At 51.5% G+C, this 21,305-nt stretch overlaps 1 protein-coding gene across 1 annotated transcript in view; it reads left to right on the forward strand.

Annotated features, from left to right (window-relative positions):
* ZCCHC14 (zinc finger CCHC-type containing 14) overlaps nucleotides 1-21,305 on the forward strand; it is a 56,178-nt gene that overhangs the window by 10,204 nt on the left and 24,669 nt on the right. Inside the window, 1 exon segment of the mRNA XM_030298168.1 lies at nucleotides 12,946-13,069. Within this exon segment, the coding sequence (XP_030154028.1) occupies nucleotides 12,946-13,069 (124 nt within the window).

Below are 21,305 nucleotides of genomic sequence, written 5' to 3' on the forward strand. Positions count from 1 at the left end.
GGTGGTGGGAGCTTTGCAAGGCTGCTGTTTACAAAAGTGTAAATCGCGGAGAGCCCCGCTGTTTTTGTTTGGTGTAGAATGGCGATAAACTAATAACCATTCGTCTTGCCAATTAAAGTTTCGTTTGCATTTTCTATACTTTAAACATTGACATCAGATTCATTAGGAGGGAGCGTTATACAGTCGTTGTCTTAATTATTTGGGACTTTTATATAAAAGCTTCAGTAGAATTACTGGAAAGAAATGTATCCTCAGGTTTCATACTGATTCACAGTGAATCTAATTAAAGCACGTATATGTAGGAACTTCTGGAAACTTAGTCTAGACGAGAAAAAAATAACTTTGTAAAAGGAGGAGAATTAATTTACGGGGAAGGGGATCCCTTCTCCCATGTCTTTTGGGCATTTCAACAGGATGTGGAGGCTTGGGGGCACTGTTGACAGCCCGGCTGTGCCGCGCTGAGTCCACGAGCCCCGTCGTAGGCACCGGGCTGGAGTCGCGCGCCCTGCCGTGCGGTGTGAGATCCGGGGTGTGGTCTGGGGTCTCTTGGCCCCGCAGCCCCCCCCCCCCAGCGGGCTCGTCCCTGCAGGGCACCTTTGCTCGCCGGAGGGCACCCGTGGGGGCGGTTGTTCGAGCTCACGAAGGCGTGAGGCCCGTGACCTGGTACGCGTTCGTGTTGGTGGCGAGGAGGCTGGTTTACCAGTCAAATGACCTTCTTGCTGAATTCTCAATACAGAGACGGCGGACGGAGCAGGTGGTGGGAGGGAATGCCACTTGCCGTGTGCAGGCACTGCTCCAAGCGCCCCGAACCTATTCACTTAGCCCTCGTGACTGCTCCGCCACTGTCCCCGTTTCAGCGGTGACAAAACAGACGCAAACAGGTTAAGTGTAAGTAATTTGCCAAAGAGGACATAAGGGGCTATTTTTATTATGTGAAGCCAAAATTATATCTTAAAACGGCTTTACTTTATTATTAAAAGTCAGGGGGAAAAGCAGAAGATTGTGTGGTGTTGGCGGGGGGGAGGGGGGGCTGTCCCGGCCCCTGCGGGTGTCGGCCGCGGCTCTCCGGGGCCTTGGTGGCGCCACCAGTTCACCGCTGTGCACGCAGGGCCCTGCGTCCACCTGCTCACGGGAGAACTTCATCTGGAGAAAGGCGCGGAAGGCACCCTGTCAGGGTTTCGGTAAATGTGGGAAGCTCTGTAGCGCATACCTGTCGAGGTATAGAAGTTCCCGTCACCGCTTCTTGTGGTCACTTGTCCCCTTCGGCACCCCCCAGCCTCCCCCTCCTCCTCCCCGCCTCCCACCTTTAAATCTGTTTCCCCCGGTCCTGGTTGGTGTCGCCTGTGCTAAACCTTCATCAGAGCGGGACCGTAGAGTTCCATTTGAGCCCCCGGCGAGCCTTGTGGCATTATCTGCGGTGGTGGGTCCAGGGAACACCCTGGGCAGATGTTGGGGTCGCGCTCTCGTATGGCAGCCAGTTACCTTCTCCGCCCTTCGTGCTGTGGTTATCCTGTGTATTACCTCTGCACTAGCTGTAAGCCCCGCAGCGTGAGACCACTTTTTGCTTTAATACGATGTATTTTTAAAAATTAAGAAGAAAATGTTATTTTATGTTTGCCCACATACTTGCTCTTTCCACTGCTTTTCATTACTCACTAAAGAGCCGGCTTGGGGGCGCCTGCGTGTCTGTCGGTGAAGCGTCCGACTGCGGCTCAGGTCGTGATCTTCCCATCCCGACTTTGAGCCCCGCGTCGGACTCTGTGCTGACAGCTTAGAGTCTGGAGCCTGCTTCGGATTCTGTCTCCCTCTCTCTCTGCCCCTCCCCTGCGCGCTCGCGCGCGCTCTCTCTCTCTCTCTCTCTCTCTCTCTCTCTCTCTCTCTCTCTCTCTCGCAAAAGTAAATTAACATTTAAAAAAAAAAAAGCCTGCTTGTTATCGTGTCCCTTCAGTCTGGAAAATTCCTTCAGCATTTTCTGGAGTCTGGGTCTGCACGTTCGAAATTTCCTTAGTTTTCGTGCCTGCAAGAGTGTCTTGCTTCTGCCTGTGTTGCTGCAGGGACCCGTCACCAGATGTAGGAGTCCCTGCTGACCGTCTCGCTCCAGCATTTAAGGAAGGGGAGGCCTGTGCAGTATGGGGGCAGCCCAGCGTTGCTCTCCTCAGTTTATCTTGTTCGGTGCTCTCTGAACTTCTTGGAGCTGTAAATTCGTGTCTTTTACTAAATTTGGGAAATCGTCAGTCATAATTTCTCCATAGTTTTTTGTGTCTCGGTATCTCAGTATCCCTTTTGGGACTCCAACTGTAGGTACGTTAAGTCTCCTATTCCACAGGTGCTAGAAACTTTTGTCTTTTCTTTTCCAGTCTTTTTCTCTCTCTGTGTTTCGGGCTGGACACTTTCAGTTGATCTGTCTTGAAATTCTGCAAGTCTTCTGTTAATTCCAAACTGCTGTAAAGCTCATTCAATAGATTTTTTAAAGTTTATTTGTTTGAGAGAGAGAGGGAAAGAGAGAATCCCAAGCAGGCTCCATGCTGCCAACACAGAGCCCAATGTGGGGCTTGAACCTACGAACTGTGAGATTGTGACCTGAGCTGAAATCAAGGGTCAGAGCCACAAAGTGCCCCAAGCTCATCTAATGGATTTTTAAATTCAGAAATAGCATTTTTTTATTTTAGAATTTCTACTTGGATTCTTTTTTATGATTTTAAGTCTTAATTTTTTTAGAGCAGTTTTAGGTTCACAGAAAACTTGAATATTGTAATCACCTGAAGTCAGCGGTTTACATCAAGGCTCCTTCTTGGTGTTGTACAGGTTGTGGTTTGGACAAGCACATAAGGACGGGTGTCCACCATGACATCACACACAGCGGTCTCGCTGTCCTTGACAGCCCTCCGGGCTCTGCCTGCGCACCTCCCTGCCTCCAGCCCCTCGTCTTTCCCTGCGTCCATAGCTTTGCCTTTTTCAGAATGTCATCTGGCTGGAGTCACACCGTATGTAGACTTTTCAGATAACATTTCACTTTCCTTCATGCCTTTTCATGACTTGACAGCTCTTTTTATTGCTGAGTAATATTCCATTGTGTGGTGCACACAGTTTATGCATTCACCTCCTGTGGGACACCTCAGTTGCTGCCTGAATTTTCATATTTTAAGAGTTTCCATTTCTCTCCTGAGATATTCTTTGGTTCTTATGTCACATACATTTTCTTTTATGTTCTGAGCCTTGTAACAACAGCCACTTAATGCTTCTTGGCTCTGATTCCAGCGTGTGATTCCTCTTGGGCTTGGCCTCCTTTTTCTCTTTGTATTGGATCTTGTTCTTGTTTCTTTACGTATCTCGTGCTTACAGATTGCCCCTTGGGTTTTGCAAGTGAGACCCTGTACAAGCTCTGGGTTTTGCTTGGTCCTCCTGCAGAGTATCGTGTTGTTGTTGTGTTTGTTTTAGCAGGCACTACATTTGGCCGGACCCAAACCCCAGAACTCTCTTCCTTTGCTGGCCAGCAGCCCCAACCTCTGGTTGTCTGGTCTTAGCTTGTCTCCTTGGGGCTTGCATGCCTAATTCAGGGCTCACGCAGAGGTGCGGGCAGAATTTATATGCAGGACTAGACGTGTCCCCTTCTCGGACACTCTTCTGTCACAGTCTTCTCCCTCACTCAGCGCTATCATATTTTACCAGATCTCAGGCTCGTCAGGGCGGTAGGACTGAGGAGTGCTGTCTGAGCTGTGGCTGCTGCTTTTTCTGATGAGGACTGGGCCCAGGGGACATGAAGCACACCTGGTACCAATCCCTTTTTCTAAATGTAGACCTTTCTTTAGTTTCTTTTGGTCGTGTTCAGTTTATCGGTTTTTATACTTTGTTCGGAGTTACGGTTCTCGGCAAGAAGGTTGGTCCAAATACTCCGTCCTTACTGAACGTAGAACCAAATGTTGTGGTAAATATGGGCCACGTAGTGCAGGGAGGATTGATTCTCTCTAAGGAGGTGTGGCTGGGAAGGAGGGTTTTACAGTAATGGTGACATTTGTCCTTACAAAGAATGAGGTTCTGTGTGGAGGAGAAACCGATGAGATGATGAGATAAGAGGGTCGTTTGAGAACGTTAAGTGGGGTGATCATGAGGCATCCTGGCCCCGAGTGGGTGCTGAGGAACAGAGCCAGGCGCCCTGGGCATCTGGAGCTCGCCCCCCCCCCCCCCCCCCCCCCCCCCCCGTCGTCAAGCGGCTCCTAGGGACAGATACCATTTACCTGTTGATGGAGGATCTGCTGTATCTGTTGTAGGAGGTCAGTCTGGAATTTCTTGGCCTCTGTGTCTTTTCTGTTCAATCCAGTTGAGCCGCTTCTGGCCTGACCTTTCCCTGCATGGCTAACCATAGGGGTCTGGTCTCTGACTCTCTGAGCACCTCTGTTTTGCTGTTAATAGGCATCCAGTCAAGACTCATTAAATGGAATTTGTGGCTTCTATAGAAATAAAACCCAAGGGCGTGTTTTACCGACACCTTCTGGACCTTTGATACACTCTTCTTCTCATCCAGATGCTTCTTGCTCATTTCCAGCTTGTTTCAGTGCTTGTCCTTTCCCGTCCTGGGCGCCTGCATGCTCTGTAACCTAACTCCTGCCGTGGCCGGTATCTCCCGGGGGTCATCAAGCAACCGTTTTAACGTGCTGACCGCTCTGAACGGTTCGTTTCAGCAGGTGAATGTTATATTGGGAACCAAAATGGTCCTTGTGGCACAGCTTACCTGTTACTGCCAGACACTGAGACGGTTTCTCAGAGAAAACCCCGATATTTAAACATCGTTCTGGCCCAAACACACATGCACAGTGACCGTAGCGTGTATAGGATGCACCTGATGTCAGAAGTCTGAAGGCACAGACAGCCTGCGGTGGGTGCCTCACCTGTCGCCCTTCCGGAGGCGGCTGAGTGCACACGAGGGGGGACGACGACCGCTGCTCCCCGTTTTCGATCCCACCCAGGTCACACGACTTAAGTTTTTCCAGAAGTGGGGGGGGGGGTGCTGTCTTCCTGAACGCATTGTTTTAGATTCCCACGCAGTGTTGCCTTGGAGTTCACGAAGATTGGGTGTTCCCGGGCGGCCGTGCCCTTTAAACTCCCGCTTGTAAAAGCGCGTCTGTGTGCTCCCTCGAGGTCGGTCGCCTGTTGCTCCTTCTAGCTTCGCGCCTTTCTCCAGCGACCGCTGAGTTCTTTCACTCCCCTCCCGCACCTTGGGTTTGCCACCTGTTCCCTGGAGGTGTCTACCAAGCCTGCTGGCACTGCGTTTCAGGTGCAGTCAGACTAGGAGGCTGGGGGTGTGGCCGTTCAGACGGAAGCCCTGGTGCCACGCCTGCACAAAATTGTGCTGTTTGTTGAGCACCTGCAGTGTGACAGGCTCCATTAGAGCCACCGTCTAGGTCCTCGCTGCCGCCGAGGGTGCGGATCGGGCACTACTTTAATCTGCTGTGCAGGTGTGTGTGGCTGGAGATCCCATCTTTAGCAGCTGGGGCTCTTGACTTGGGACCCAGGCTGAGTCTGCACTGCAGAGCCTCCCTGGCGGGGGTTTCGGACGCCAGGAGCCGTTTGTACCTGACCCGCCCCCTCAGGTTCTAGTTCATTGGCCTGCGGTGGGAGCCCTGGGATCCGAATTTGCAAGAGCTGCTCGGGTGTGCAGGGCGAGGGCTGGGCGGGCTGTTAGAGTCTGGCCTGCTCTGCAGGCTGCTGGCGGGACTTGGCCTTACGGTCACTTTGCCGGGACCCCTCTAGCCGAGGGCTTGGTTTGGTACCTTTCACTGAGATTTTGAGCAGTCATCTTTTTTTTGTCTCTCATTTTTAATGAGTACAGCTGCAGGGTAAGACATTTTAAAAAGGAACGTTTTTATGTGGAAAACAGTTTCTGGTTAGCATTGGCTTTCACTTGGCCTAAGTCAGCAAATAGCTTTCACTATTAAACTATCTACTTTCTTTTTCTGGTTTTGAGAGACGCATAATTACTATTTTAGTAAAATGCTTACAAATCACTTTGCTTTTTGATTTTATGTATTTTTTCCCATTGAGTTAGGAGTATTTAGCAGATGGTATTCTTTCCGGTGTGGAGGTGAGCTGCTTGGAAGATAGACTGGAAATCAATGACTCGGTGTGTAGAGCCTGTGGAACTAACTCACGCCTGTCCCCGAGGGCCCGGCCCTGCCGCCCCTTGGCGTTAGGAAGCTTCCGGCCTGAAGGCCTTTCTGCCTCAGGGCCCCGCACTTCGGTTCCTGTGCCTGGAAGGCCCTTCCTCCGCTTGCTGTGGCTCCTTCTCCAGTTCGGCCTCAGCCGCGGGGTTCGCGTCCTCCCTTGGAATTGGCTTAGGTGTCGCCTGGTCTGTCCCCCGTGCCCGGTCCCCTGGCAGCGTCTGCCCGCCTGTCGTGGCCCCTCAGCGCCTCTGAGAGTAGGAGACAGCCTTTCGGGGGTGAGCTGCGGGGTTTGGTTTTCAGAAGCTGCTTCTGTTTTACTGTCATGTTCCCGTCCTGTAGGAGGTTAACTTACGCTGAGACTTCGTGGCTTCTAACTCGTTTCTGGTTCTGAGAGTAAGCGTTCTTTGCAGAAAAACTGGGAAACAGAAAAATGTTTTTTAAAAATCGCCCAAAGATGATAAACACTATAGCATTATGGCACATTTTTCTTCTTTCTTTAATGCGTGTCTGTGTGCGTGCACCCTTGACAAGTTATGCATTCCTGTGCCTTTTGTTTTCTGAAGTTATTTTTTAAAGACTGCATAATATTTAACCATGTAGATCTGTATTTACACGTGTAGATATTAACCTTGCTGGGTATTTGTTATTTATAGATGTATTTTTTGCTCGTTATTTATTTATTTTTGAGTATTTTATTTGGGTATTTGTTTGTTTTAAGTTTATTTCTTTATTTTGAGAGCACATGCAAGTGTGAGAGGGGTAGAGAGAGCGTGAGAGAGAGGAGCCCAAGCAGGCTCTGTGCCGTCAGTGCAGAGCCCGACGTGGGGCTCCATCCCGTGAACCGAGTGAACTACGAGATCACGACCTGGGCCGAAATCGAGAGTCGGACGCTCAACCAACGGAGCCCCCCGGAGAGGTTTTATTTTTATGGGACGCCTGGGTGGCTCCATCCGTTGAGCATCCATCTGTTTCTGCTGAGGTCACGATCCCAGGGTCATGGGATCAAGCCCCCCCGCATTGGGCCCCTTGCTTAGCATGGAACTTGCTTAAGATTCTCTCTCCTTGTGCCCCTCCCTGCTCACTCACACTCTCAAAAAAAAAAAAAAAAAAGATTTTATTTTTATGTGATCTCTACACCCCGTGTGTGGCTTGAACTCAGAATCCTGAGGTCAAGAGTCACACCACCCGCTGTGCAAGGCACCCCTTTTCTGCTCTTCTAAAGCTAAGACAGACTTCCTCGCACACAGACCTATGACTGTGTCACCGACTGTGTTCTTAGGAGAGGGAACTCCCAGAGGGATTGGTAGATCTGGAGGTCCTGTCCCGGTGTGATGCATGGTGGCTACATCCACTGCTACTGGGGGCTGAGTTTGCTCCCATCGTAACAGTGGGAGCATTGGCCCTGAAGAGCGTGTCACGGAGCTGTGGTTCAGGTGACACATAATCGTGTCAGCTGTCACGTGCTAGTTGTAGAGCAAGTGGTCACTTGTCATGGAGAAGTCCGGTTTTGAAAAGTGGCACGCGTGTTTGCAGAAGGGAGGCCCCCGATTCCAACGCAGGGGCACAGGGACCGGTGGCCGTCTGGAGCCCGTCCCCGGGCACCGCGGGCACAGACAGTGGAGTCGATTTGCCCTTGGGGAGAATCAGCCTCACGGAAGAGGTTTTCTTTCCGCCGGGACCTCCGAGGTGTCTCTTCCGGGTGTTCTCACAGAGCTGGTCTCTGCCAGGGCACTTGTGCCGCTGGCTTCCCGCTTCCCGACCGGACCGGCCGCCTCAGTGACGGTAGCAGCGGACATTATGTTGCATATTGACTGTTTGCCCAGCCGCTACTTGAAATTCTCACAAAACCCCAGTGAGGTAGGCACCGTTAATCCCCACTTGGCGCCTGGGGAGACTGGACCTGAGGGAGTTGGATCTTGGCCGCCGTCACAGCCAGCAGGGGCTGCTGGAACCAGTGCTGTGGCCTCCGCGAGCGGGCTCTGCTGTCCCCGGGTGTGACCCGCACTGGGACTGCCCCCTACTGGTCCACTGACCTTGGGGAGAGTCGTGATGGGCACCAGTCGCTTCTGCTGTTCAAGAGAAGGGTGGAGCAGATTGGGGTGGATACAAGCAGATTGCATCCACGGTAAGAACGGTGTAAAGGGTGATCATAATTCTAGTCGTTTCCGTTCCTTTATTCTCCGTGGCCTCTTGCCGTGTGTCACATCTCAGGCATTCCACGCACACCTGCGTTTTAAGCTGGAGTCCCGTCTTCACCACCCCTTCACAGCACAGCCTGGCTCACCGGCCTCTCGTTTATGGCTCTGTACACACGCGTCATCATCACCTACTTTCCAGCCCCACGGTACGAGCACCGAATCTCTGTGTCTTGCTACTGCGAGTGTCACTGCCGTGGGGGACCTTGTAGAGAAGCAGTTTTGAGTGTGCTCGCGTGCAACTGAGGGCCAAGTTGGGAACTTCCAACTTCATGGTGAGGGAAGGCCATCGTCTTTTGTAGGAGTTCCCCAGGAGGGTCTCCAGGGGGTCTCACTGTCGAAGACCACTGCCTTCTGGAGAAAGGGGGCTCTCTGTCGCCTGCTGCAGCCCCTTCAGTGTCTTACCCTGGTGACTGAAGATTCGTTTACATTACAGCACAGCTAGGACACCGAGCCTTCAGTTTCTCCACATATTAACGACCGCTTTACCGGGTTTTTCCGAGAAGCTCCCTCCCTCCCTGCCATGTCGAACGTTCGAGTGCTTGCTGCAGGCCCTGCCCTCTGCCCGGCTTTGTCTTGTCCGATGACTTTGAATGATCTTTAATGAAATCGATTTTTTAAAAATTAAAACTCTCTTCTGAAAGTTGTGGCTCCGGTCCATGAATATTAAAGTGAGTTTTCAACACCACGTTTCAGGCCACCTGTGTTCTGCAGGGTCGGTCTCGTTGGAGGCCGGCGCCGAGGAAACCCTTGAGAGCAGGGAGCATGTGCACCGGCAGGAGCCGTGCCACCAGCCCGTGCGCGCCCTTTGGCATCTCCGTCCCTCCCTCTCGGAAGGGGACGTGGGGTTCACGTGATGTAGTCTGTGCGGTGCTGGGGTTCCTCTTTACAGCCCACCTGGGGAGGTTGTCGGGCCTTTGGGTGTTCTGACCATCCTGAAATACTCTGGTGGCATCAGCATCGCATGAGAGAAGTGCAGAGGCTCGGGCCCCACCTGACCTTCTGAGTCACAGCTTGAGTTTCAGACGCCAGAAGCATTTTGCACGTGGAAGTTTGGGGACAGGGGCCTCGTCTCTGTTTAGGCGGCGGTGCCGGTGGGAGGCTGGCGCCCAGAGCCGGGGTCTTGGCCCATTACCGGGGCCACATCTTGCCCGGAGGAGCCCCCGGGCGGACCGTGTGCCTCAGGCCGCTAACAGGCCCCGGAGTCCGGTTTCATTCACACGTACGGCCCTGGCGGCCCTTGATTAGACCTGGCAAAATACCCGGGCGACTGTGTGGTACAGAGCTTAGCATGCGGACCTGCCCTTTGAACTAGAGGTGCTTTTTTGGCTCGGTTCATCCTGCTTTTTTTAAGACTGGAGGAGGCGGCCCTGTTTCAGGGGTCCTCATCAAGCGTCTGGGCTGCATCGGGTGCTGTGTGAAACGCAGAGGACATGGCAGTGAATGGGACACACGGGAAGTCCCTCCTTCGCTGAGCTGTGACAGGTCCTCACCGAGAGGTGTAGATGTGACAGCAGCGAGGGGGCGGGGGCACCCTAGGCCCCTCCCCGGTAGCCACAGCGGGCTGAGCGGAGGGGAGGAGTGGGTGATGCCACGGTCCTCTGTAGGTTGTGGCGGGGGGCTGTCTGGGTGGGACGTGAGGAGCCGGTCCAGGAGCTCAGCGAGTGAGGGGCCTCGTGGAAAGGGCCGAGGCTTGTGCTTGGAGAGTGCTTCTCGTGGCTCCTGTGGCCGCAGCAGGAGGCAACATTTGGAACCGATCAGGTCTTTATTCTCGTGTCCATCAGGCTCATGACTGGGGCTCCACTTGTGAGCGTGAGTCAGAGAGCATCTGAGTTGAGCTGCGGAGGTCACATGGGGCAAATTAACTTCACCAAAAATAACCCAAACACAGCATTTCTGGGAAATGCAGGCGAAGAGAGCTTTCAATGTAAACAAAAGAGCAAATTCAAGATAAAGGCCTGGTTGGAAAAAGTGAACATTTGGAAAACTAGGAAGAAACGTTCTGAAAGCACAGGGAGGCGAACAAAGATTTCTTTTCCGCTGGTTATGATTTTACAGTTTTCTTTCTTGTGTTTATATTGTTGGCGGGCGTGGTTGCTTATGTTGGTGGTTGGCGTTCCGGGGTAACTCCTGGGCTCTCCCCCTCCCGTCCCCCTCCCCCTGGGGCCGTGGTGCACAGACCCACCCCATCAGCTCACCCAGCCACCCGCCCACGGAAGGAGCTTTGTCTTCTGCCTGGGTGTCCTCCTCCTGCTTCTTCCTGCTCCTCCTCCCCCTCCTCCTCTTCCTCCTCCTCCTCCTCCTCCTCCTCCTCGCAAGGGCTGACCAGACAACCGGCCTACCGTGCTTTGGACTCTGGCTGCGGTGCCTGGCATGACCAGGGTCCTGGCCCCCCTCTGGACATGCTGATGGGACAGGGGGTGGGCGCACGTGTCCTTGCCAGGCCCAGAGGTCAGCGCACACCGGGGTTGAGACCCCCGGGCCCAGGTGCCCGAAGCTGTGCTCGCAGAGGCGTCCTGGCTGTGGTGCTGTTGTCCCGTCCCTGCCCCTGCCCCTTCCCCACAGAGGCTGAGTCTGGAGGCCACTTTTCTCTTTGTGGCTGTTGAGGATGCTTCAGGGTGGGTGGTGGTGTGCGTGCGGGGTCTCGGTGTGTGTCTGTGTCCGCCTGTGCGGGAGAGGTTCGTCACCAACCAGCCGGCAAGGTTGGCGCCTCTGGTTGGTCGTTCGGACGGCTGAGCCTCCCTGTCATCAGGACGAGGACTTGATGCACTTAGCAGGGTAGCCCAGGGGACGTGGAGGCGCACTCGCATCGGGCCAGATAGCACACAAGCTGTTGTGCATCGGGTTTATTGTAAGAGTTAAAAGGTTAACCTCCTGAGTTGCTTCCCAAAGTAATATTTGCTGTTTGGAACTAAAAATCTTGCTCCCGCAAATAATTTTTTAACTGTTGGTTCTGTTATCTTATTCAATATGAAAGAAGTTCCTTTCTAGAATATTCAGACCAATGGATGAAACTTTGCCAAATCTAAGGGAAATAATCCAATTTAGTTAAATTACAAATAAAAGCAATTCAAAATTTTAACGGTCTTGATAACATCTTGGTAAGTGTTACCAAAAGACTTGGCTCTTTGGGGAGTACTGGGTAGTCAGGATTTATTTCCGTGAGTTCCGTGAACTTCCAAATGAACTAGACCGTGCAGGGTTGCTTTTCTTGCGTGGCGTCTCCCGTGTGCGTGGGGAGGCCTCCTGCAGGGGCTTCGGCAGCCCGCCGGGCACACGGCCATGTGGCGTCCGCTGTCCTGCGGGCGTGGTGGCATCTCCGTCCTGTCCTGGTGGCTCTCTGCCTGCGGTGGGCTCACGGTGTCCTCCGGTGGGCGCCCCCTGGCCTCCCGCTGGTAAAGCCAACTAATGAAACGAGGGGCCGGTGACTCCAGGGGAGGATGGGGACCAGGGGTCCTGCTCCTCTTCTCCCCCAAACCTCCCCCTGCCCTGTGTGTGGAGCATAGTGTTTCTCACGCTTTAAAACTCACATCTCTCTTGATAAACTTGAAAATCTCAACTTTATTATCCTTTGAGATTTTGACACGTCCTAAATTGTGACTCTGAACAAGTCAAGTACTAGTCACCTCCTCTTCCGAATCCTACAAGTACTACGTGTGTTTTGGCTGTAAATTTTCAGGTACTGACACTCGTTACGGGGTGGGGGCGGGGGGATAGTTCTTGTCCCCGCCCCAGGTGCCCAGGGTCCCCTCCTGCCTCCGGCACATTCGCACAGAGCCCCCTCCCCGTGGGCAGGGGCTGGAGGGGAGGGGAAGCCCGAGCTCAGTTCCCTGCGGAGCTGCCGCCACGGTGCCCACGGTGCCACGGCCGCCTGTGCGCCTGCCGTCCTTCGTCTGGTCGGGTCTCTATCCACAGCTGCTTCAGAGGCTTTCTGTTTTCACTCCTACAGGCGCCGCGGCTGTGAGTGCCGCCCCCCGCCCCCAGCCCCCCCGTACTCTTCTCAGGAGTAGGTGCTTTGTGCAAGTAATTCCTAGAAGTAGGATCGTAATGTGATGCTAGAGTACGTGCCCCACAGAGATCCAGTCGTATTTCCTTCTTTACTGTTCTGTTCAGAGTATTTTATCATTTACTCAAGATTTTACGGGACAGAGTTGAGTCCTGCTGTGTAATTAATTTTACAGGGAGCTGTATGACTTGAAGAAATAAAATACAAGGTTCTACTCAGGTAGAGGTGTGTAATTCATGAAGCATGGCTGACGTGGTTCCCGGGCAGGCGACTGAACCGCTGGCACAGGCCCAAGCTCCCACGTGTACTTGCAGGTGCCCAGGCTGCCGCTGCATCGCAGCGGTGCGTGGGACACGGGCAGCGTCTTCTTTCGCGGGAAGCACTTGTTAGTACGCTACTGTAGGAGTGGTGTTTTCAAGAAGCTTTATATCCGTCTCCTCTAGAAGGTGTACGTATGTGTGCTTTTATATATATGCTTTGTATACACTTTTGAAATTACAATGAACATAAATGACTTTCAGGTAACAGTGAACAGTCATTCCGCGTGAACCAAATGGGAGAAAATATGACTTCTTTGTCCTCCCAGGTAACTCCAAGAACCGAGGCTCCCGTCAGCAGCGTGAGTAATAGTTTGGAGAATGCACTACACACATCAGCACATTCCACGGAGGAGTCGCTGCCCAAGAGGACTGTGGGGAAACACTCCAAAGGTGAGTCTATGTCTGCGAGGGGCCCAAGGAAGAAGGCGCACTGGAGTGTGCAAAACAGATCTGTGTGATGGTGTCTGGTTAAATACTTTCTCCTCTTTTGTAAACATCTTAGTTAAGGTGCATTGTTTTTCTAAATTCTCTAAGCAACATACGAACATATATGTCTTGGCTGTAAAAATCTCAAATATTGATGTTTATTAAGGGGAAAAATGAAAGTTGCTGCACCCTCCTCCCTGCCCCCACACCAAAACAAGTCCTAAATCGTAGAGCAGCACTACCCTATAGAACTTTCTACAGAGATCATGTACCATTCTCCATCCGCACTCACTCAGTGGCCACCAGCCACATGTGCCTTTTGAGCACTTGAAATGTGCCTCATGCAACCGAGGACCTGAAAGTTCATCATTCATTTATTATTATTACTATTTTTTTTTAAATTTTTAACCTTTATTGATTTTTGAGACAGAGAGAGCATGAATGGGGGAGGTTCAGAGAGAGAGGGAGACACAGAATCTGAAACAGGCTCCAGGCTCTGAGCTGTCAGCACAGAGCCCGACGTGGGGCTCGAACTCACGGACTGTGAAATCATGACCTGAGCCGAAGTCAGACATTCAACCGACTGAGCCATCCAGGCGCCCCTATTATTATTATTTTTGATGTTTACTCATTTTTGAGCGCCAGAGAGAGAGAGAGAGAGAGAGAGAGAGAGACAGCGTGAGTGGGGGAGGGTCAGAGAGACTGGGAGACCCAGAATCCAAAGCAGGCTCCAGGCTCCGAGCCGTCGGCACAGAGCCCGACGTGGGGCTCAACCCACGAACCGTGAGATCGTGACCTGAGCCAAAGTCAGATGCTTAACCAACTGAGCCAGGCGCCCCCCGAAAGTTTATCTTTATTTCATTTCCATTGCAACCGCGATGGCTCAGTGTGGAGAGCGGCCGCTATATTGGACAGCGCCATTCTGGAGAGGACAGAGGGCACGTCTCAGACGAAGCTGAGTGTCCTTGGTTCCTGCACCAGCTGGACAGTCCCAGAGTTGCGCTTACTATACATTTGGCAGGCTGAGTGGCGGTGTGGGGACTTACAGGAGGCGAGTGAGGTGATGTGTAGGACGGGGACTTGTGATGAAGAGGCCCAGGACACTTAAGACCACCTGCTGCTTCCCTCACTCGCCTTTTTCCCCTTTTGTTTGTATCTCAGGCACAGTGTTCCTCACGGATGTTTAATAAATCGGGTTTTTTTGTTTTGTTTTGTTTTTAATTTTTTTTTTTTCAACTTTTATTTATTTTTGGGACAGAGAGAGACAGAGCATGAACGGGGGAGGGGCAGAGAGAGAGGGAGACACAGAATCGGAAACAGGCTCCAGGCTCTGAGCCATCAGCCCAGAGCCCGACGCGGGGCTCGAACTCCCGGACCGCGAGATCGTGACCTGGCTGAAGTCGGACGCTTAACCGACTGCGCCACCCAGGCGCCCCTGTTTTGTTTTTTTTAAATGTTTATTTATTTTCAGAAGGGGGAGGGACAGAGAGAGGGGGACAGAGAATCCCAAGCAGGCTCTGCCCATGTGGGGCTTGAACCCACGAATTGGGAGATCGTGACTGGAGCCGAAATCACGAGTTGGACATTCAACCAACTGGGCCACCCGGGTACCCCAATAAATACTTTGTTTTTAAAATAAGACCCTCAAGGGCGCCTGGGTGGCCCAGTTGGTTGACGCTGCGACTTTATCTGAGGTTACGATTTAACAGTTCTTGAGTTCAAGTCCCGCGTCAGGCTTTGCGCTGACAGCACGGAGCCTGCTTGGGATTCTCTGTCTCCCTCTCTCTCTGACCCTACCCTGCTCATGCGTTCTCTCTCGCGAAATAAATAAACATTAAAAAAATTTTTTAACAAAAAAATAAAATAAAGCCCCATTCTGACCAAATCACAAGAGCCACCCATCCCTAACTTAGGTCATACGTGCCAGGAATAGCCACGTCCTAACTGCTCTGCCACGTTTATGTGTGTAGATAGGTTCAGGTGTTAAAGCAGCGCGTCCTCATAGCAGCCCTGGGAGCACGGTCCGCTCCTGGATGAGGCTGTTGTTCTGAAGACGCAGCAGGGCCTTGCCTCCAGGGTGGATAGTTGTCACTCAGTTGTAAGGACTTTTCCCTCCAGAACTGCTCTCATCCTTTTTCCTTGTACGTGTCGTCCTGGGAGAAGTGCCTTCCGATGAGGTGGTGTTTCCTTTGTCCAGCGTGGACCTGTGCCCTGCACCGTCCCAATACAGAGGGATGGCTTCTTCCTTCCCATTGTGCTTTTTCCTTGAGGCATAATTATCAAGACCCCTCATTCCTGTTTTTTAAATATAATTGGAAGATCTATGCTCCCTGGCCTTCCCTTGTCCGCGTGCTGTGGCGCACCGAGAGCCCACGGATGAGCTGGTGTTAGCATTGGTGGAGTGAAGCATGTAAGCCAGGCCTCCTTGGCTGTCCACTGCATTCTCCATTCGGGGGTCCTACGTAATATGTTTCTTCTGCCCAGAAATTGGGGGACAGTGAGGTTGGTTTTCACAGTCACGCTTCTTGTGACGCTCCTGGCAAAACCCGAAGTCAGTGTGTTATTACTGTAGGGTTTTCTCGCTGTCTTTTCTGCATTCTACTTGTGTTTTGACTTTTCTCTACTTCCTTGGAAGTCCCTAGCGATAAAAGAGGTCAGACTTTCACGTCTGTTTTGTATGAAAGTTCAGAGGCAGCTGGAAACTGACTGCGGTCCCCAGATTGTGTTCAGGGTGGTGGTCTGCAAAGTTGGTGTTGAGAGTGATCGTGTCCTTTTTCCCCGTGCCCTGTATCGTGAAGACCTTCAAGTACCGGGGTAGGGAGCACAGGACAGCAGTTTGCACATGTGGCTTCAGCAGTGGGTAGTGGGCCACGTGTTCCTGATGGGGCCTTGAATTGCTCGGAGCTGCCATGCGTTTCCCCCAAACCCACACGTCGCGGTTCATTGTTACCAAGACTTAGGGAAACAGTTCTAAAGTACAAGGTGAGATTGGAATTACTTTTAATGATACTCTCGGTGAAAGAAGTCCTGTGACTTGGTTCTCTTGGTTGGAATAATTATTTTAAAAAATTGTCCTTGTATGAGGCTGAACATCACAGTAAACTTAATTACACTGCAGGTCATTTGCCAGAGGTTCTAAAATCTGGTCTCAAGACCCCTTTGCATTCTTAAACTTAAGGATTCCAGGGGCGCCTGGGTGGCGCAGTCGGTTAAGCGTCCGACTTCAGCCAGGTCACGATCTCGCGGTCCGGGAGTTCGAGCCCCGCGTCGGGCTCTGGGCTGATGGCTCAGATCCTGGAGCTTGTTTCCGATTCTGTGTCTCCCTCTCTCTCTGCCCCTCCCCCGTTCATGCTCTGTCTCTCTCTGTCCCAAAAATAAATAAACGTTGGAAAAAAAAAAAAAAAAAAAAAAAAAAAAAAAAAAAGGATTCCAAAGAGTTTTTGTTTATGTAGTGTATACATATAGGTATTTATCATATTATAAGTTAAAACTGGGGTTTTTTAAATTATTGTTTGTTTTTTTTACTTGAATAGATGCTTTGTGTTGGGCGCCCCTGAGGATTTTGTGTTTGTCCTGTAGCAACATTATGACGGAAGCAAACGTAAAATTTGAACTCCAAAAGTCTCATCCTTTTGGCGACACAAAACCCGCCGCAGAGAATTAGAGCAGGAATTCTAATAAGCAGCGTGATAATAAAACCCAAATTCTAAAACACCAGTAATAGGTTACTGTTTTGGGGCTGCACTGGGGACTCAAAAGTGCTTTTGGAGCTGAGGCGTTTTGATCATTTTAATTTCTCTGTTGACTCTTTTCAACATTTTATTAAGACTTAGAAACATCCAGTGAAATTGAGAATTTTACAGCAAGTACTTACCATCCAGATTCTACGATTTCATTTTACCTGCTGCTTCCCTTATCTGCCCATCTCCCCACCCACGAGGACATTGCATTTCTTTTTAAGACATGGCATTGTTTGGTGCATTTCCAAGCAAGCTGTTCTTTTGACTCTTTCGCTGTGCTTTCTCGCGTTGTTGATTATTTTCAGAAAACTGGTTGCTTACATTCCTCAGCCAATGATTCTCACTTGAACCACAGAACAGAGTTATCCAGGTGGCTGTTTCTCATCCCCTAAAGAAAGTCTGACTCGGAGACGTAGGAGTCAAGCTGATCCATCCCAAGTGGCTTCCTTAAGACAACAGGGCTCAGCTGTCTGAGTCCCCAAGGAGAGAAGCTACAGGGATGACAGTGGACATCTTTACCTTTTCAGCCCTTACCTTGAGTTACTGTTGACCCACTTCACGGGGGGGGGGGGGGGGGCGTGCAAACCTTGCGGTGTGCTCAGCGGTGTTTGCAGCGTGCTCAGTACCGAAGCCACTCGTGCTGGCCTGTATCAGTTGTTGAAAGTGTAGGGCGTCGTTTAGTCTCTCGATGTCCTGTTGATGGCATGAAGTCAGCCGTGGTGACGTCAGAACTTGCTACGAGTGAGGGGCTGTCCCCCAGCCAGCTGTGAGACATTTTCCAGGACGCCACTTAGCCCCCCGACATGTCCCGCGGGCTGTGGTTGTGTGTGTCCCGTGCACGCACGCCCACCGCATGCCCCCAGCCCTGCTTCAGGAAGAGCAGGGGATTCTCTGCGACCTTCTGAGCAACCCCCTCTCTGAAGCTGCGCTCGTGAGAGGTGACGACAGGTCAGCTCTTCTCTTGGTATCTGACCCCCCAGCTCTGTCCTCCCCTGGTTTCTTTCCATTTTTAAGTGGTGGACCATCATGCACACAAAAGTGTTGGTGTGCGTGCTCCACGGGTCTCCCGGTAACACGCTTCCCACTCTTCCTCTTATCTGTGTTTGTTTCCTTTCAAATTCCTCCTCATCCACTCCTGAGAGGCCGACGCGGCCCGGGCCCCTCTGTCGCCCATTCCCGCTCTGTCTGAGCCTCTTCTGTTGATCTGTTGATGACTTTCAGATCTGAGAGTTCAGCTGAGACCCTTGCTCGGGACCCCAGATCCCTGTGAATATTTTCCCCAAGGTGGCCTGCTGGTGCCTCTACCCATGTGCCCAGACGGACCCGTCACTTCCGTTGCCACCCCTGCGATGAGTTTCCCACAGACGTGATTGGTGCTGACCTTCAGGCGTCCCTGTTCCGCACGAGGGGCTCGGCCTCACAGCCCTGGCGTGGCCCCAGGGGGCCGTCATGGAGTCTTCTTCCTGTCACTGTGGCCACCATCCCCTCTGCCGCCTGTGGGTTCTCCTGCCTAGTCCATCCCTGAGCAGGGACCTGCTCTGTGTCTGGGCCACAGTCCTCCCATTTAGGAAGCATGTCATGGCATGCACGGTGGCAGCTGCTGTCACAGCATTGACCGCCAGGCGCCATCCTCAAAATGTGTGCACCTAGTTGATATCACAGTCCCGTGAAATGGGAATAGGTGTTCCTTTCGTTCAGGGATTGAGTATCTGCCCGAGGTCTCTGAGCTGGAAAGAGACGTTTCAGACTGAGCCCATGTGGCAGCAGATCCCATGGGCTTACCTTGACCTGCCTGGAGGAGGCCTATCTTGGGGCTTGTGGGCTTGCCTTGTCTGTGCCTGTGTCTCCCTGTGACGTTTACTCATGTCCCTGCTCTGGTCTCGTCACTCCTCCGAGTTCCTGGCTGCAGCTACGAGCAAACTTGTGCAGATGCCATTCTCTGTCCTTCCTGGACCTTGGTCATTCTGTCCCTCTGCCCAGATGGGCTCCTCCCTTTGAAGTCCAGCTCAGACATTACTGCTTTGAACTTTGTAATGTTTATGTCACTCGTGGTTAGTGCTGTGCCTGGTACATACTAAGGCTGAATAGAATGTTTGCCTTAATATACAAATAAGTGAAATTCCTCGGGCCCTTAGATCAAGTGCCATATCACTAACCATTGAAATGGAATATGTGCATGTTTATTTCCTATTTTTGCTACTTGAGAAATCTCTTTTATCAGCTTTACATTTTTTAGATCATGCCATGCATCACTCTTGTTTTTATTTCAGTTTCTGGAGACCTAACAAATTTAATACAAGGTAGCTAAGATGATAAAAAAAAAAAAAAAAAAGAAGGAAAAACAAATTATGGAGTTTTTAACTATAACATGGTATGTCCCTAGAAAAGGTGTCAGAAAGGAGGCTCAGTTTAATCAACATAGTTAGTGAATGCTAAGATTTTAACAACAGCCAGAGAAGTGCTTCTAAAAATGATCCCCATTAACACAGACAACCAAACGGAAGGGAGAAAGTCGATATCTGAGGAACATTGTTATTCAGCTGAGGCTTTGAAGAATACAGTTTGTCAGTTTTCAAGTGAAAAACTAAATTCCAGTGATAAAAATTTCAGCGGATGCATCTTAAATGTTACTCTGGTTCTGTTTTCTTTAAGTGGGAAGCCGTGGGGTCCGTTGTATAGGACTCAAAAGGGGATGTTTGTGAGGGGTGGGGGGGGAGGGTGATTTTTCATCTTTTCCCACAGTCACAAATGATGCTTTCCTGACTGTAGTTGCTCGTGGCATAGTTTTGGTAAGTTGGGAAGGGGTTTCCCGTGTGGGACATGTAGAAATTAAACTGTTAGGGGGCCGGGGTGGCTCAGTCAGTGGAGCATCCGACTTTGCCTCGGGTCATGATCTCACGGTCCACGAGTTCGAGCTCCGAGCTCCTCATCGGACTATCTGCTTTCAGTGCAGAGTCCGCTTTGGATCCTCTGCCCTCCCCACCTTTGCCCACCCCCCCCCCACTTGCTCTCTTTCTCTAGAAAATAAACATTTAAAAAAAAATGAAAGAAATTAAACTGTTTGACCAAAGATACCTTGAAATCAAGTAAAAGATCTGTGGCCGAAAAGTTCCAACTACCCACTTTCTTCCAGGAAACTTTAGGGTCGAAAGAGGGAAAGTTTCAAAAGAGCGACTCATTCTTGGAACACACTAAAGCCGTTATCTCTAGTTGTCTGATTTATAAGTATGATGTGACAGTGCTCGAAAATCACCTGAAGATGCTTGGCAGCAAAGGTGACCCTTCGAGCGTGGCAGCTTTAACCAGGAGCCCCCAGGGCTGCCATCGAGACAGTGTGTTCCTGGGCCTGGCTTCGTGGCTGCCGGCTGCGAGGCCTTTGGGTCTGGCTCAGTCTGGGCCGTCTGTGACTTTTTGCCAGCCCCGCCCTCATCCAGATGCCCAGTCCTGCCTCGGGACGCTGGAGCCCGTGCCTGGGGGAGCCGGCGGTGCCCTTGTTCTCTTCCACACGAGCTCCCTCCCTCCTTTTCCAGTTACTTGAGTGTATCGGGTTTTGAAATTAGGTATCGATCCAGTTACAAAAGTGGTAGGTGGTTCAGTGCAAGTAGATGTTTTATCGAAGGCCGAAGGCCGCCTTGTGGTCTGACTTGCAGGACTGACAGAGGATTCCTCGTGTACGTCTTGAGTGAGAAAAGAAGGAAAGTTAGAACAAACAGAATTTTAGGAGCACGCACATCTGTCTGTGCTTTCTCAGCTCAATGTGAGCGAGCAGGCTGGTCTAGACTCGGGTGCCCTTGCCCCGGCCCCACGGGTCCTCTGCGGGCGCGCCTGTGTCCCATCCGGACCCCAGCCCGTTTCTCCGCAGCCCCGTCCACCTCTCGAGTGCTCCTGTGGCCTCGGCCTTGCAGTCTCGGCGTCTTTGTGGGCAGTGCAGATCCCACCCCCTCGTGGCGGGTTGACCTCTAGCCCCTGAGATTTAGCCACGTTTGCTTGCACTCTTCAGAAGGTCGTGAGACTTCCCATCTGCCTGGCAGATGACCGTCTGCGGGACTGACCGGGGAGGCGCGAGGGACAGGGTCACTTTACCAGTCGAGCAGCGGATCGTGACTAGATGTTTGTGTGTATGTGGGAGTGAGTACCTTCTAAAATCATGAGATTTAGGAAAAACTACTCCTCGTTCCACCACCAAGCACAACAGTCCCTGTCAGTTTCGGTAACTTAGTCTTTCTTCTACATTTTAAACAGCTAAAGCCACGTTACACGTGCAGTTTGTGAACTCTTAGTTAATTTGACAAGTGTCTGTTCGTGTTTTCATTTTCGTGATCATGGTCTTTAATCTGAGCTCCAAAATTGACAGCATGTTTAGCCATCTTTGAAGCCTAATTAAGCGTCCCCTACCCCCGCCCCACATCAGCCACCTTCGCCCCCACGCCTGCCGCAAGGCCCCGCGTGGCCGCGGGTGC

The sequence above is a fragment of the Lynx canadensis genome, chromosome E2 (genome assembly GCF_007474595.2).
Source record: "Lynx canadensis isolate LIC74 chromosome E2, mLynCan4.pri.v2, whole genome shotgun sequence".
Classification (NCBI taxonomy): domain Eukaryota; kingdom Metazoa; phylum Chordata; class Mammalia; order Carnivora; family Felidae; genus Lynx; species Lynx canadensis.